Genomic DNA, 16,879 nt, shown 5'->3' with positions numbered 1-16,879 from the left:
AATTCTGTTATTGAACTACTCAATTCTACATTATCTGTACAACTTCACGTACAATTGAATGTTGGTACTGGCATTTGTTGGTACTGAATGTTGGTACTGGCATACTCCTTGACATTTTTAATCCTAGAGGATTTTTTTGTGTCCTCTACTGCAATAGTCAGCATCTTGCTACATTAAGATCTGCTATATTTCACAAAACACTTGAAAGATTCTCCTGTGAAGTTTCTAGGGTCTGCTATTCTGCTATTAAATTCTAAGTGAGGGAGGTTTTTTTTTCTTGTTTCCATTAAATAAGAATAATGATTATCTAAATATATTCCAAAGGAAAAAACAACAACAACAACAACAATAAAAAACTTAAGCATCACATCAGATGTAAGACATTTTAATCAGTAAAAATCGATGATTAATAAAGATTTACTTTTTTTTTGTTTTTTAAATGATTTTTTTAGTTACCTTTTAGTTTTGAGTAGAACTGAGCATTTATTTCCCTGGAAATTACAGATGTGTAATGCTTGCATATGTTATAAATTTACTATTCATTACTCTGCAAGTTCATGTTGACTTCACTGTGCTGTAAAATTGAGTTCTAAGTACAGTTTTTAAGAATTCTGTGATTATAATTTCTAGTAGCTTAAATAAGGTATATTCAGTAGTTAATTTGAGGGAAAACTCAAATAGGATGGATTTCTTTTGATGTGATTGAAATATGAACGTTCCCTGTTTTAATAGAAAAATTCAAGTATCTTGACAAGTCCAGAGGGTAAAACAGTTGTCCGATTATACAACAGAGTTGCCTACGTCTTGGTGCAATTTGAGGTAGTCTATCATAATGCATGGATGAAGGAAATGTCAGAGTTACAATATCGTAAGTAATTGAAGTTGTAATTGGTTTCTTTTAATTGTTATTGAATGCTAGGTAATGCAAATCAAATTATTTTTAAGTCTCATTCACCCTAAAACTATGCAAATTAGTAATGAGCCAATATGCTGGTCCAATAATGCAAATTAGTATTCCTGACTATTATTTTGGTCCAGAGCAATGCAGATTTGGTACACTTTTTGACAGATAATTGCTAGAAATGTACTGAAACAAACTTAAGGTCTACAAAACTTGATTTCTATATTCGTATTCTCTGTATATTTCATTTAAGAAATTTTTCAGTTTCCTTTCCACTGTAGTAACTTATGTATTTTAGGTATCACAGTCCCTCTTAGGACAAGTATAGCTCTTTGTCTAGGAAAAAAATTGATACCCAAGTTCTGCTGTTTTAAGATGAAGAGTTGTCTATTTGGAGTACATTTTGCATGTAAATTGTAGACACTTCATGGCTTCAAAGCTACAAAAAGATCTATAAGAATAAAATCTTAATTTTGTGTATTCCCACACTTAACAGATGCTTATACTTTTAATTTGATAGTTTTGAAATATTATCATTTAAGCATTCATCTTCTGAATGAACAAGTACCTGTAAGAGATGGAGCATCTCCTGAGAGTTTTTAATTTCTTTAAAAAAATACGTTCATAATTTTATAACTCAAACCAAGAAAAAATATACCACAAATAGTGCTATCTCTGATGCTTGCTTTGTTCATAATGATACAGTTTATATAGTGAAAAGTGAATATGGTGAGGTGTTTGCATGTTTTCTTTAGCTTTCTTTAGAAAGTATTGTAAAGCTACTTCACAAAATAACCATGTATATTTAATCATTCTATAGTAGTGTTAGAAATTTGTGTTTGGTATTAACTGAAACAATTTTTTGTCTTAGAAACTTATATAAAATTGTCTTTACAGCCTTACAAGCCACAGTGTTTGTACGTCATCCTGAAACTGGAAAGTTCCTGGTTAATTTTGATCCCCAGATTCCAGAGATTGTTCGAGAGACCAAATGTATGATAAAGTTGGGTTTGGAAGTACCAGAGCAAGCCAAAAAGATAGCAAAAGTAGAAGATAAGCTGAAGTCATACAAGTTGCGTTTAGAGGTAAATTTAAAACTTATTGTTTTTACTTTGGAGAAAACAAGTATCACTTTTTCTAAGATCTTTTAGAACCTTATTATCCTTTGGTAAAAGTAAAATTTATTTGTCAGAATAGATTAAAATGAATGAGATCTAGAGTTGTACTTTTTCCTTAGATCATCACTAGTGTTTAGGAAAATGCAGATCTAAACAAGAATCTAGCAAATAAAGTATTCTCAAGTATTTGTAAAACAAACAAATGGAAAAACCTCCAAAACCAAACAATAGCAAAGCAACAGCAACAACAACAACAAATCTTGTCTGCAGAGATGAATGTGAAAACTGGAAATTAGGTAAGTCAATAGAATGTGCATGTGGGCATAGAGGATCTCATTTTAAAAGCCTGCACTGACTGCTGTGTGCTCTCTGATATTTCTTGTGCATTAAATGTGTTCTGGCAATGAAGCAATTAAGCCTATCCAAACTGCATTCACTGTTTGAAAATCAGTAAAAAGCAGTTCAAACGAACTGAGGATTGGAATACTGTATTTGGAAGATACAGTGAGCCACAAAAACACAAAGACCTTTGTAGACTACCTGTGAGAGAAGTCAAGTATCTGCTGTTTCTTTAAGTATTTGCTATGGACTTGTCAATAAGCTTGTATCTTGGGGATGAGCATCTGATTCACGCACTCAGGTGTGAAAGACCCAAATCATTTATTACAAGTTCTCATATCACTTATATACCTTCACAAGTTTTCCTTTAATAGCTTTCCCATCTGCCCACACATGTCAACAGAGCATTCTACAAACTCTTCAACCATTCATGTGGGCACTTATCCAGTCAGAGCCGTGAGCTGTTCCTTCTTCTTCTAGAGGTGTCCTTGGATCTCATGCTGTTTATGTTTCTTCACAGCTGCTGCTCTGTACAGTCCTTCTTGTATTCCCACAACTAGCTATATCGTACAAGATTTTCAGTGTGTTCTCTCTCTCTCTTTTTTTTTTTTTTTTTTTTTTTTTTTTTAAATTTTGTATGAGTGTGTACATATGACAAAAAGCAAGAGGGTATTTTTAAAAAATGTGTATATATGTGACTCATCTAATGCATGTAATACTCAGTTTCAAGGGGCTACTTCAAGTTACGATCACTATAGTTCAAACTGTCTTAAGCTTTAGAGAAAGATCATGCTTTCTGCATACAGTCATTTTTATTACCTTACAAATATAGTTTACTTAGCTATGTAATTTCAGTATAAAATACTACATTTTTTTCAAGAGTAGCCCTACACTGCGTAGTTATTTTGGGGTTTTTTTCTTTGCTTGTTCTGTTTAATTTTTTTTATTATTTTTTTTCCCTTGATTATTTGGTTATATAGGAAGTTGTTTACATCACTAAGGAAAGCACTTAAGATATTCCCTTTAATACTACCCTTTCCTAATAATTTACAGGGTCTTCTCCAACATTATGAAGAATTATGTCAAGACACACGAACCATTTTTGTTAGTCTAATGGCACCAAAAATGCAAAAGGTTGGTATCACTAAATGCACTTCAGGATACATCAAAAGATTTAGAGTAACATAACTATACAGTTTAAAAATATTTAGATTCATCTGTAATTCAGATACTTCCGAATTTTGCTAAAACCTTCAAGACCAATATTTGCTCTTTGTATTCCTCAGATAATAATGCTCAAAGAATATGAATTATAGCAGAATAATCTCAGTTTCTTTGAATTGTAAACCCAAAGGAACAAAGAAGAGAGACTTTGTGGGTGTATTTATCTACGCAATTCTGTTTTTGACATGGAAGCGCATTATCACTTCTTTCAATTTATGGATATTCATATATTTCATTTAGCTAAAATACTAAATGCTGTGGTCTTTTGAGATAATTATTAGCCTTGTGCATTGAGTCATTCAATTCACTGATGCTGAAAGTTTGAGACCATGGTAAATATGATTATACTGTGGAAGGAATCATATACCTAATAGTATTTAAAGGAAAACTATTAGCAAAAGAGAATGATCACTACTCTACAAACAACAGAAGAAAAAAATATTTTTTGGAGACAGAAGCCTTCATTTCTTACAAAAGAGGGAAGAAAGAATAAATCCAAAACTGGAATGAGCAAGTCTTTTGTAGATGGGCTAAGCTGGTTATCAGTAATAGCACCACCCCCACATGGTGTAGTTGTGTAGTTGCACAAAAGCACTAAAAGTGCTGGTATGTATTTGGGTGATAGAAATAGCTTTATTTACTGTGTGTCTATGATTTGAATTATGTTTTTAGTCTCTGATCTTGATTAGCAAAAAGATGCATTAGAATGGAATGTGTAGAGCCCTGCTTAATAAATGTCAAGCTGAAAGAGCAGGCATGATAGATGACTATTCAGTGTTAACCATGAATAAAAGTAACTCCAAATTTCTCAATAATATAAGGAAAATAAAATTTCTGTCACTTCATGGATGATGGAGATAGCAAAATTTTAAATTGTGGTGGCTTTATACCAGGACATCAGTGAGAACTTTTGGAATAATAAACAAAAGTTTCAGAGGAGCTCTATGGGACAGCCTAAGAAGGTTGATTTTCAAGGTTTGGAGGTAGTATAGAACTTTCTTTTCCTCAGAGTTTCATCTCCATTGAAGTTCCAAGATTTGCAAATAAAGAACCTTCATACATATCATGCAGTGACAGAGAAAGGAACGGATTTCAGCTGTGTGCTGAACATCTTGTGGTGACAAATATAGAAGAAACAGACCACAAGAAACCAAGAATTTAGTGAGGGGAATGATAAGGGAAAGAAATGTGTGTTGTGTAGCTTTTTGGGTATTTTTGTTTGATTCTGTTTTGCTTTTTGAATATCATAGAGTCTATAATGAAAGTATTGACAGCTGGCTCAGCAAGAGCCTGCAGTGTGCCCTGGAACCCAGGACAACAAACTGCATTTTTGGATGCATTAAACACACAGCCAGCCAGTCAAAAGACAATTTTCCTATGTATTTAATGTTGGTGTGCTCTCACCTTGAATATTATGAAGTTCTGGGCTCCACAATCTAAAAAGGATATTAAAGTACTTGACAACCACTAAAAAATAGTATCTAGGAAAACAGAAAGAGGAAGATTTTACTAGGCACGTACACTTAACAGTTGAAGATAGAGGCTGTAGTATGTGCTACTCTTGCTCCCACAATGTTGCATAAATTTCTTTGATGTTTTCCTTGAAAATTTGTAAGCTTTTCTACAAAAATAACACAGCTTTTTACCTCATCAGTGACATTAGTGATTCTAATAATAATGGTATTTGTTTTCTATTTCTCATTTTAAAAATTCTATTAAATATGTTTTTTATGCTCAGATGGAAGCTGTGCTAAGGCAAGGACTTACAATGTTGACTTGGTCATCAGTAACACTGGACAGTTTCTTTCAAGAAGCTGATGAAGTTCTGTGTATGTTTAAACAGTTTTTGAAAAAGGTATGCTTTGATCACTATACCATGATTGAAATGCTGTTTTAGAGAAATTATTCCAGATAGACTCCTCTTCATATTGCATGTAGTTTTGTTTCTTTTTAAAAGTATGTTTTGTGTTTCTTTGTAAAATAACGAACTCTGTGATTCTCTCCCACAGTTACTCTCATACGTTTGATCTTTGCTTCTGTTCTTTCAGTACAATGTATTTCCACCTATTGTGGAATTGTATGACTGTTACTCTGATTTTAAAACATTACTTCTTTTTTGAGCATGTGTTCATGAGTGAAATTGCAGAGAAGATACCTCTATGCAAAAACTGACCAGTGAAAAAACTTCTAGTATTGACACTATTCACATTAGGCATGCTGTTAGACTGTCTAGTGCACTAGTTCACAAGATAATGGAAGGAAGCATACTTTCCCCTTACATTTCTCTGTATGATGAATCTTTGTTGTTTTCCTTAGTGACTGACAAACAATTTCTGATTTCTTCTAATGTACTTGAGGACCTGTATTAACGCTTTTTCTACTTGTTATTCAGATTGTATTTCTGGCCATGAACATGGTATCTCTTAGTAGTAAACAGTGTTTTTTGTTAAAGGGGATTGTTAGTTTGGGAATCTTGTGTTCCTCTGGAAGTCTAGTACAGGCAATGTAGTGGAACAAGAGTTTTCTTCTATTCTAGCAAAATAAAACAAAAAGTTACTCCGTAGTAGTGGAGGATAAGGTTCTCAAGACATAGGAGGTAGTCCTTTCCGGTGTTGCTCATTCATCTGCTCTCCAAGACTGATGAGCTCAAAAAGCTAGCAATAGAAACTCATTCAGAAATTAAGTCACTGCTGTTGTGGAACAGAAATATTCTCAAGATAAATTTCAAAATATCATGCTTATGACCAGAAATCTGTAAAGAAACAGACGAAAGCAGTGGATTACTCTATTCACTTTCTCCAACATTCAGCATTCATATACCTCAGATTTCCAACATGGAACCTGCCCACCAATCCTAGACAGATACTTATGAATTACAAGATGTTTTTAAAAAGCTGTCTGAAATAAAACAGTGCACAGTAAAAATCTTTTAAAAGTTATTTTATCATACTGTACAAGATGTAAATATATTCACTCTTACCAATCTAGTTATTATTTCCAGTATTATAACCATTCTTTCATTGATCATATTTCAGTTTGTCTGTAGTAGAATGAGTTAAGACTGAATATTTTTGTTGGCTACTTGTCTTCCTGAATCCTCCCTACAATAATAGATGATAATTCACAGTTTAAAACAAAACAAAACAACAACAACAACAAACAGACTATATTTAGCCATATCTTTTAATATCTTTAAAATATCTTTTAAACTGCCATAACGTGGGAAGCATTGTTTTGCTTCCTCTTTTTAATGTGCTTCTTTTGTCTTAAGAATTTAAATTATGTGCTTTTACCTCAGTTGGTTTTTGTTTTTGTTTGTTTTTTTTCCTTTCATGATTCCCCTTTTATTTTATTCTCTCTGCAATATATTGTATTGCATTGTTGTCTGTTAGAACTCCCTAGAGAAGCAGATTATGTTTGACACATAGATGTATGGTACTAATATGATCTTCTCCTTCTAGGTAAATGATATATGTGAAGCACGGATTGACTTAATATTAAAAGAAATATCGAATACTCTTTTAATTGTCTTACCAGTAGACGATCCTGTCAAAGTAGAGGATATGTTGGCTTCTAATGAGGTATGTACTGCTTAACATATATGAACAAGAATTCTTGATTCTGTTAGAAGTGAAGCCTTAGTAAATTAATATAAATTCAGAAAAAAAGTCATTTTTCCAGCAGAAATATGAAACATTATTTTTTTCTTAAATATTTTAAGAGTATAAATTAATACTTGGGTATTGGAGGTACCTACACTGTACTATTGCATATAACATGTAATTGCATATATAATTTTATTTATTTAACTACTTTGCAAAGTTGTTTGGTTGTTTGGTTGTTTGGTTTTTTTTTATATGAAGATACTTGGGACTACATATGGACCTTTTTAACTTTTTTTTTTTTTTTCCTAAACTGTTGCTTTTTTTTTTTTTTTTTTTTGGTTTGTATTGGAGAAGGTTAAAAAATACTTTCCAAAAAATCTGCTTGAGAATTTGAAAGTTTCCTTCACTTCAAGTGAGACTTTTTAACTGAAGGCAGCTAAATAATACCATAAAGATTAGTTGAAAAAGTTTATTTGAATTTCACCAGATTCAGATTTTGACCTTCTTTCAATATTCAGTGATTTCTTCTGGCCTTTAAAGATGTCATTTCATTTTTCAGTTTTGAGAAAAATAAAAAACATTAAACGTAATATTTTTGAAAATTTTACTTTTAGTTTCTCAGTTTTCTTCTCAAAATGTTGCTCTTTCATTGAAATGAATTCTTTCCTTTATGTAGTTTCTGTGTGAAGGTTGCAATATTCAGGAAATTATTTGGTTCTCCGTGAAAGGGAACAATGAAAATGTAGTTAGTGGTACTAAGATAATTCCTTGATGTTTTTGCTTAACAGATTTATACCAAACAGTGTGCTGAATTATTGAACCACAAAAGTATGAATATTGAAGATGCTGTTCAGGACCTAACCTCTGTATTTGAAAGTAATTATGGAATTAAATATCCTAGGAAAACCTCAAAAAAACAGTCTTTGCCAGGTAGGTAATTATGGCTGTTTAAAGAATTTTTTGTTTCTGTAGATTTGACTAGCAGATATAAAAAAAAAAAAAAAAAAGAATTGTTTATGCTAATTTTCTTGAGTTTTCTTCTTCTGCCATGTTTTCATCTATGAAACTGTGCTTTCACCCTTCTGCATTCATTAATGATTCCTAAGTTAAATCACTAGTGCTTGAAATACACATGTAATTCATTCTTGGTGGAGTTTCTAGAATTAAACTCTATCCTGTTTAGATTACCAAGATAATGCTGTAGTATTCTGCTATTCTTGCAACTTTATGGTTCTTTTTCTCCTACTCATTATTTTTTTTCTACATTTTTTTTAAACTTTTTTCCAACTTCTTATTTTCTTTAAGTAAAATGTAGTGTTCTCTTTTAAGCTACATCACATACTTTGTACTGTCTCTCTCTTAGCATTTTTTCTGTCACAGCAGTATTTTATCATAAATTTCACTGCATTCTATACAAAAACAAGTTCTACTGGCTGTCCAGTTTAATTATTGCATTCAACTGACCATCAGCTGTTTGTACAAGGCTCAATCATTAGTGTATCTGGTCCCCACTGCTCTGAGAAGTATTGTGAAGATTTTTAGAGGTCCTGTAGCATTGCTTTTGTAGGTTGTTTTTTTTTGTTTGTTTCTTTGTTTTTCAATAGCAATATGTAATTTAAAGTTTAATTAGGAAGGGAACTCCCTTTTTTTACCCGGGACTTTTTCCTTCTGGGCTCAGATTCCTCCAGGTATAGAGGTTAGGGTCAGGGTTAGCACCCCAGAGAGTTAAATATCACACAACAAAAACCAAAAAATCTGATGAAAAGAGACTGTATTTTGGTAAATAGTTTATATTGATTTTTGGCCTCTTCCAGCTGATATATTCAAGTCCTTCTATCTGTCTTTCCACACACATTTATACTGTATGATGTTTATTAGCCTGAAGCTTATAACCTAGACTCTTAACCAGGTTCCCATAAAACGATGTGAAATACATCTGGTTAGCTGATTTAGTTACTACTAAAATTAATAGCAATGTTGTTTTGATTGTGAAGAGGTGCATTGGGAGGGGGGTAAGGGGGTGGGGGAGGATGGGCAGGGGATGGGCAGGGGGGGGACAGACTGTGCTTCAAAGCAGAACATATTTCAGTTTAAAAAAATGCACTTCTGTTTATTTTACAGGAAAAGGAAAACGTATAATGTTTGAAGATCTTGAAGGTGAAGATGAAAATACTGAAGCTCTTCATGATGATGATAAGAAGGGCAAAGATAAAGAAGATGAGTTTGAAGAGGTATTTTGTGATAAGAGATTTAAGCCTGATCAAATTAGTAGAATTGAGAACTGATCCTACATGGACTTCCTGCTGGCTACAGCTCTTCATGCATTGCTCCAGCATGGGTCTGCGTGACAGGGTGCATCCTTCAGGAGTGGAGTGCTCCATCACTGGTCCCCCCAGCACCAATTTAAAAACAGGCGCCATTTCTGCAGCACATGCAGCTTTGCATGGTGCCCATGAGCTGCAAAGTGACAGCTTGCTCCACCATGGGCCTCCCCTGGACTTCAGGGAACTTCTGCTCTGTGCCCGGAGCACCTCCTGCCCTCTTTCTGCACTGACCTTGGTGTCTGAAGGGCTGTTTCTCTCACATTCCTCACTTCTCTCTTCTAGCTTATGCCGCAGGTTTTTCTCTTTCTTAAACCTGCTCTCCTTGAAGCACAATTGGTGTCACTCAGTGCCTCAACTGTGTCCAGCAGTGGGTTCCTTTTTGTAGGAGCTGGCCCTGATCTGACATGGTGGGCTCTGCTCAAAGACCCTTCCTGTAGCCCACCCCCCTACCCCCCATTACTGAAACCTTGCTTTGTAAGGCCAATAGAACATATTCCTTTTTGTTGTTGTTGTTCTACTTAATCCAGTACAGTGAGGTTTTACCATTTTTCTCTCTTATTTGAGAAAGATAATATGAATAAATAAGACAAACTGAGGTTTCTCAGATGTTATACTGTATGTAGCTTGCTCTGAAAGTAATACTTCCTGTTTTAGATCCATTGAAAATACAACTAATACAATGAATGTAATAACACTATTTCATAGAGCAATTTATCAGCTACAAAACATTGTTTTTCAACATAGTCACCACTATTAGCTAGGTGTTTTCACCAGCGTTGAAGAAAAGCCTGCATGCTCTGCTCATAAATATCTGCACCAGTGGTAATGACCCACTGCTGCTGTTGCCACTGCTGAAATGCACTATCCTGTGCTACACTGTGGTCACATCCACTATTAGCTCTCCATAAACAATCAGCAAATGACAATGAATGTCAATGGGTGCCTATTTTTCCACACGGACATGCTTTTTTTTCATATGCACTTGCAAGTCAGATGCCAGTATGTCAGAATGCTCCTCTCCTGTGATTTGTCACATGGCAACAAATTGGTGGAATGGTTCAACCTCTATTGCCATTGTTGCTGTCATACTAGCAACATCAGCCCCTAACTTTGTGGCCTAACATCATAAAATAGGAGGCAGTTCTGTTAGAGCTGCCCCTGTGTATATACTTTTTTTCATGCAGATTTTACTTACTTATTTCACTCACAAGGTCGTTTCCCACCTAACATCTCCCCTTGTGTTTCTCATGTAGTCCTGCAGCATAAATTTCCTTAGACTAGAACTACTACATTTGACCAATATATTTTGAAGTAATCTTCTGCTTTCTTTCTGAATATAATGCTAAATAATGCATGTTTTTCTTATTACAGAAATGTAAAGAAATGGTTGCCTATTTCAGTCACCAGCTGCTAGATAGTCTCCAGAAAGCTACTCGACTATCTTTGGATACTCTTAAAAAACGAATATATATTCCAAAGTGAGTTACAGAAAGATTTCTTCTGTAGCAGTACCCAAACAAGATTATTATTTTTATGTCGAATTGTACATACGTATTCACACTGAGTGCCTGTGTCATTAGTCAAACAGCTTCTGACCTTTTGCAGATCAAGAAGAACCAGGATACCTGTCACTCTGCAACAGTGATGCTTTAGGCCAGCACTTTTATGCTTTATGTCTTGAGGTTGTTAGTTATATTCTGTGCTTTTTCTTTTCCTGCTTTTATTTCCCCTTGTCCTGAACCCTTTTGATTTTTTTCTTCTGTATTTTACTTGGAATTGCTTGCAAAATGTTATACGAGTTATTTTCCAATGTGAATAACTAGAACTTAAATGACCTTTTTATGTCATACATGGCAGTGAGACCATCTGTTCATATTACTTCAGATTATTTGTGCAGGCATGTCTGTTCACTCTGGATTGTTTCCTATAGGTTTAAGACCATCAGTGCACTCAATGAATGCTTTGTGACCATGCAGTTGTACTCTTTTTATGTTTTGTTTTGGTTTTTTTTTGGTTGTTGTTTTTTTTGTTTTTTTCTATTTGTTCATTTGTTCTGTAGTATTATTTCCATATAAGTTCTCTGTGGTGACTGAAACATATACTTTATAGACAGAATTTTTTCCCTATGATGTATTATCTATTGAAGAGCTCACCTATTTAGACTTCTGTTAAGATGGGTTATTTTAAGTAGGTAAAGTTGATGGTATTTTATCAGTAATACATATTGAAGTTTGTATTACTTCTTTTAATAAGGTTGTCTTTCACATGAAATTTATTGAAATTCCGATCTTACTGAAGTCAGAGGGAATTTTATTGGATACAATACATTTGCAATGATTAAAAATGGTTTCATATTTTTATTTGGCTACAATATCATATTGTTGAATGCAACATTTTTTGTGTCATTCAGTCATGTGGTAGCGCTCAGAAACTATTCTTTGCACTTTGTCTTTAATTTTAGTTTTGAGGGGCTTCAGGTTTTTTGGTATTTTGTACTGATTTATCATCTTTGGAACTGCCTGGTTGTATATTTATCTAAACTTCCATGCAGCAACTCTTACTGTTGTAGTCTGTTGCATGAAATGGTCAGTGAAACCTTTTTATGCCCTACTCAAAACACTGGCAAATCATCTTCATTCTTAAACTGGGAGATCGGAATCCAGAATCAGAAAATATTCTGGATAAAAAGTTCAGAAAACAATGTCAATATCTAAAATAACCTTTGTCTGAATGATGGACTTGTGGCTATTTTCTTTATCCTTTAAGCATAAAACTTGTCAAATAGATAATACCCTAATAATGTAGGTTGCTACTGAAATGGTAGCTCAGCTGACATTTCTAAGATAATTTGAATGTGTTTCGTAGCAAAGTATGTGTGACATATTTCAATTTTTTTTTTGGCAAAACTACATTTAGGAGACCAACGTTTTCTGCTCAGTCAAGCAAACATGAAGAGAATGTTCCTTTTCTCAAAGCAGAAGTGCACCTTGTTATACCTAATGCGGTAAGATATGTGTTACATAGCTAAGGTAAAATACACTGTCTTATAATGTCTCTGCATTTGCACAAGCACAGGATGTGGGTACATGTCTACTGAACCAGCACCAATTTAGAAACGGAACTTCATTTTAACAAATCGAATTTTGCAAGTTCCTTGTTCTAATGCATACAACTGCTCAGTCTGTTAAATTGATTTGTAAAACATTACAGTCTCTTTTTTAGCAGTTTATACAAAAGTTCTGAGTACTCCTGTGGGATAATTTCATTGTTTCAGAATATTGCCTTAGGCTTGAAAGCTATAAGGTAATGTTTTAAGGACTACGTTTGAGGACTGAGAGTATCCCATGATTGATGTTTGTTCTGAAGTTTAAAAAAAAAATGTTGGTTTACTGTTCTTTCCTGTATCACTCTCAGGTAGATTCTTCCTCCTATTCAGCATTCTGGAGGACCTTTTCTCAAGCTTATCCTTCATATAAATATTTTCAGAGATGAGTAGGACAAATCTACAATTAACATTATTCTGACAGTGCAGCTGAGAATTCCTGGCTGTCGCGTAATACGAAATAAAATAGGCTACTGTCTGATCTTTGGCCTCAAAGCCAGCTGACCTGAAATAGCTTCTGTTTATGGTTACAATTGCTTTTACTCCTGAATCTAGGAGTTTGTATTTAAACTGTGTTGCAGGAACAGCAGCTGTCTATAATTTATTCTCCAGACTGTGCCTGATTATTTGTGTTTGGTATTTTTTCAGAGAGTGCTATTTTACATACCCTCAAACTATGCAAGGGAGCATACAAGTATTTATATAGTGTGGAGGATGGCACACTAGAGCCTGTGTTTTCAGTCTGTTCTGTTTGTTTGTTGCTCTGGATCAAGGATTCTTGTTTTACTCTAGTCACTGATTAAGTTCTCTATCTGTTTGGCTTTGAGTATTCTGGATACAAAATATAATGTGAATACGTAAGTTGAGATTAGAGCTAATGCATGGAGTTTCATTCATTGTCTAATTACTCTGCTTTCTATAAAGCTTTTGAAACAATACTGCTTTGGGGAGAAAAAAATGTAGATCAGTACTTATTCAAGTAGAACCTTTATCACTGTGATGTAGGTGATTGTTGTCTTTCTATATATGCAAGTGCCTAGAAGGAGAGGTTACATACTTTAAAATATTCTTTAAGACAGGCATCTGTATGCACAGTTATGACTAACCCTCTTATAATTCTCTCTCACAGAATTTAGGATCTGGTTGTTAAGAGGAAGAGAGAGGAAGATGTTGATCTGATGTTTATAATGCCTTATAATTCTAGGTTGCAGGGGAAAAAAAAACCACAACAAACAACCTTGTAACATATGTCCCAGATTATAAGAATCTTTTAGGAATTGTAAAAATGAATTAAAAAGAAAACAGCGACAACAGCAAAATAAGCTACTAATGCTTGGATTTCAGTTTGCCTTCAGTGTAACTGTACAAATAGGTGTCAGTTCAGTACAGTGCAGTATGTTTCCTTTAGAATCAATTCTGAGGCAGACATACTCTAACAGTTACATTTTCTAGATCCTCTTCTGGGATGTGTTCTGCAGTTCACTGTAGATGAAGTGAAGCTGAGATCATAGAGAATGACAGTTGCATTTTTTCCAACAGTATTTCAACTGTTTTGAATAGGTAATGGTTCCCACTTTAGACGATATGCAGCAAGCCATCAATCGTATGATTCAACTGATTCTGGATGTAAGTCGTGGAGTTGCACAGTGGGGACAGAAGCATTTGCTAAAATCTAGTTTAAAAGCATCGTCTGCAAAAGGAGCAGGAAAATTAGCCAAAAAGGAGGAAAGTAAGTTGATTTATTTTTATTTTTTAATGATTTCAACTTTGAATTCTAATAACAATGCCATATTCTTATTATGAATCCTTTGGAAAATTGGTCTAGGAGAGTTTTTATTTCTGATAGTCCTGTACTGGATCTTTAAAATCGATTAAAACACAGAAGTGGCAGAACATAATCCTCATGAGATAGACCTTTTCTCTGCTTTGTCAAAATACAACATTAGCAAGTAACCATTTTCATAACCATCAAGTCACTCATTAGCAATCGTCAGGGAGGAAGGGATAGATTATTGTTTGGTCAAGGAGATCTATGGAGTGTATTGGTGTGAATGAGTCAATCTGAGACATCATTTCTGGTGACCAGGTCCCCGTGATGGTCTTCATGCTAAAAAAATGCTCTCTTTAAACAGCGTGAGTGTCAGGAAGAGTGAGTTTTCCTTATAAGTTTTGTTAAATCTGCTTTGTAATGCTCAGGCACCTGTCATGACAGTAAGGGTTACTTAGATCTCACAACTGTCCATGTCTACAATGACTCAGATTGTATCAAAAGTTCATCAAATATTGAGGGACACCATAGATTGCATTTTACTTTCCTTCTGCATGAGTTTACTTTTAGATCTTAAAGGAGTCAGAGCTTCTGTTTCAGCATGAACAGTGTAACTGGAGCAGCAGCTATCAGCATTTAAGCCTTTCAGTTAACACTGAAAAGACAGAGATATCAACAGTTAGAATCTTGCAGACTCAAAACACAGACTTTATTTTGGCACTCATAAAAGTCTTCTGGCAAAGTCTTCTGTTTCTGCTTGTTTTGTTGGTTGATTTTTTTTCTCCAGGAACTAACAAAAAGCTATCTAGAATATTCTAAAAATTTACAGTATTTTAAGGGGTTTATACAATTTAAAACATACACATTTAAAAGGAAAAAACACCTGATATTTACCAGGCCTTCTCATGTTCTAGTTGCAGTTAAACTAGACAAAGTAAAATTATAATAGTGAATGAAGAAGACTCTTTTCTTTCTGTTTGGAATCACTAAATGCAGGCTGTATCTGGCCTAACTCTGTAGAGCCTGGCCTGAACTAGCACCTGGTACCTAAATATTAAGTAGTTAGGTATATAAGGAAGGTTGATCAGCCTTATTGAAGAGCATAGTTGCTGTTTAAAGGAAAACTATCACTAACTGGACTTTTAGCAACTGTTAAATTTACATTTTATTTTGCAGAAAAAGCTGAAGATGGGATGAAAAGAAAACCAAGAAATTTTTATTCAGGTGTTGCTGAAAGTGAAGATGTTTCTAAATCAGTTGTGCTCCTCTCTTCTTCTATGAATTCTATAAGAGAAATAGCTAGTGAAGCTCTGCAGGAATTTCAGAAATATGAAGTACTTTGGACAGAAGATAGAGATGCCAAAATTCAGGTGAGTTTAATGCTAATCTCCTGCAGGACTGTTCATCCATCATCTTTTCATAATTTAAAAGTAGAAAATATTAAGAAAAAACAGCATGAAGGAAAAGAGTGTAGAAAAGTAACAGCTCAAATTTTAATTTTCTTTATCAATTGTGGTAGGAGTGATAGTATATTTCCTAAGCAGAAGGGACCGCACACTACCTACTTTTGATTTGAGGGCAGGGTTTTTCTGTTTCAATGCCCTTATAGATGCTGATAAAGTGGACTTCTAATTTTTTCATTTGTTAACTTTTTCTTTATACATCTCTGGATTTAGAGCAGTAAGAAAATTCTATAGTATGGTATGGTGTATATGACAAATCGTAGAGCTTGTTACAGCTTCAGTGCTAATTACTTGTATGTTTTTCTGAATGGAAAATATTTAAGCTCTTATTTTGATTTAAATGTTTATTTTTATTCATCACTCTTCCTTTATTTTTACTGGATGAATTCTTCAGTCTCTATTCAGCAGATATTCTCTATTCCCTTCCTTGTTGTTTGAGTTATAGAGGGTGACTTCTCTAAGTTGAATCCTCAGAAGTGGAAGAAAAATGTAGCACTTACTATGGAAAGAAAAAGATTTGTTTCCAGTAATTTTCTAGTTTTTGGGAATTCCACTTCAGAATGTTCACATCACTCTACAACAGCATTTCAATTTAAATCCAGTAGAGGAAAGTTGTCTGCCATTTAATCTCATTTTAATTTAGTTTTCTATTTAATAGAAACATATTGTATATTGTACTCTCTGTGCATAGATCAGTGAGTATTACATCAGCTTGTTTACTGAAGGAGTACTGGTCTCTTTGTGGGCACACTGCGACTTGTACTAAGAAATATGCATTATATGCAGAAGCATGAATTGTACTGTTAGTCTAATTGAATTTTATGTCTAGCCAAATAAATATTGTAATTTTGACCTAGATAATGCTAAAGAAAAGAATGTTGTTAGAAAAGAAGCCTTAATAATGGGGTATTTAATGTTTGTGCACACTCGCCCCTCCTTTCTTTATCTTGTGTGGGTACTTTCAGACAAAAGTAGTATGAAAGATCTTTCCGCATTTATTGCTTACCTATGAAATTTAGACATATTGAATGCTG

The 16,879-nt window shown here is 34.0% G+C and overlaps 1 protein-coding gene across 2 annotated transcripts in view; it reads left to right on the top strand.

Moving 5' to 3' along the window:
* Positions 1–16,879, top strand: part of DNAH8 (dynein axonemal heavy chain 8) — a 111,953-nt gene that overhangs the window by 15,165 nt on the left and 79,909 nt on the right. For both annotated transcript variants that reach the window (XM_085543172.1, XM_085543173.1), the window contains 11 exons: positions 733–868; positions 1,799–1,986; positions 3,412–3,492; positions 5,321–5,437; positions 7,044–7,163; positions 7,976–8,117; positions 9,309–9,418; positions 10,883–10,989; positions 12,428–12,515; positions 14,175–14,343; positions 15,559–15,752. In XM_085543172.1, coding sequence (XP_085399298.1) covers positions 733–868; positions 1,799–1,986; positions 3,412–3,492; positions 5,321–5,437; positions 7,044–7,163; positions 7,976–8,117; positions 9,309–9,418; positions 10,883–10,989; positions 12,428–12,515; positions 14,175–14,343; positions 15,559–15,752 — 1,452 coding nt within the window. The remainder of the gene's footprint in view (positions 1–732; positions 869–1,798; positions 1,987–3,411; positions 3,493–5,320; positions 5,438–7,043; positions 7,164–7,975; positions 8,118–9,308; positions 9,419–10,882; positions 10,990–12,427; positions 12,516–14,174; positions 14,344–15,558; positions 15,753–16,879) is intronic.

The sequence above is a fragment of the Coturnix japonica genome, chromosome 3, assembly GCF_054131305.1.
Source record: "Coturnix japonica strain WE chromosome 3, WE-NBRP24, whole genome shotgun sequence".
Classification (NCBI taxonomy): Eukaryota; Metazoa; Chordata; class Aves; order Galliformes; family Phasianidae; genus Coturnix; species Coturnix japonica.
This window is presented reverse-complemented; position numbering and strand designations above follow the sequence as displayed.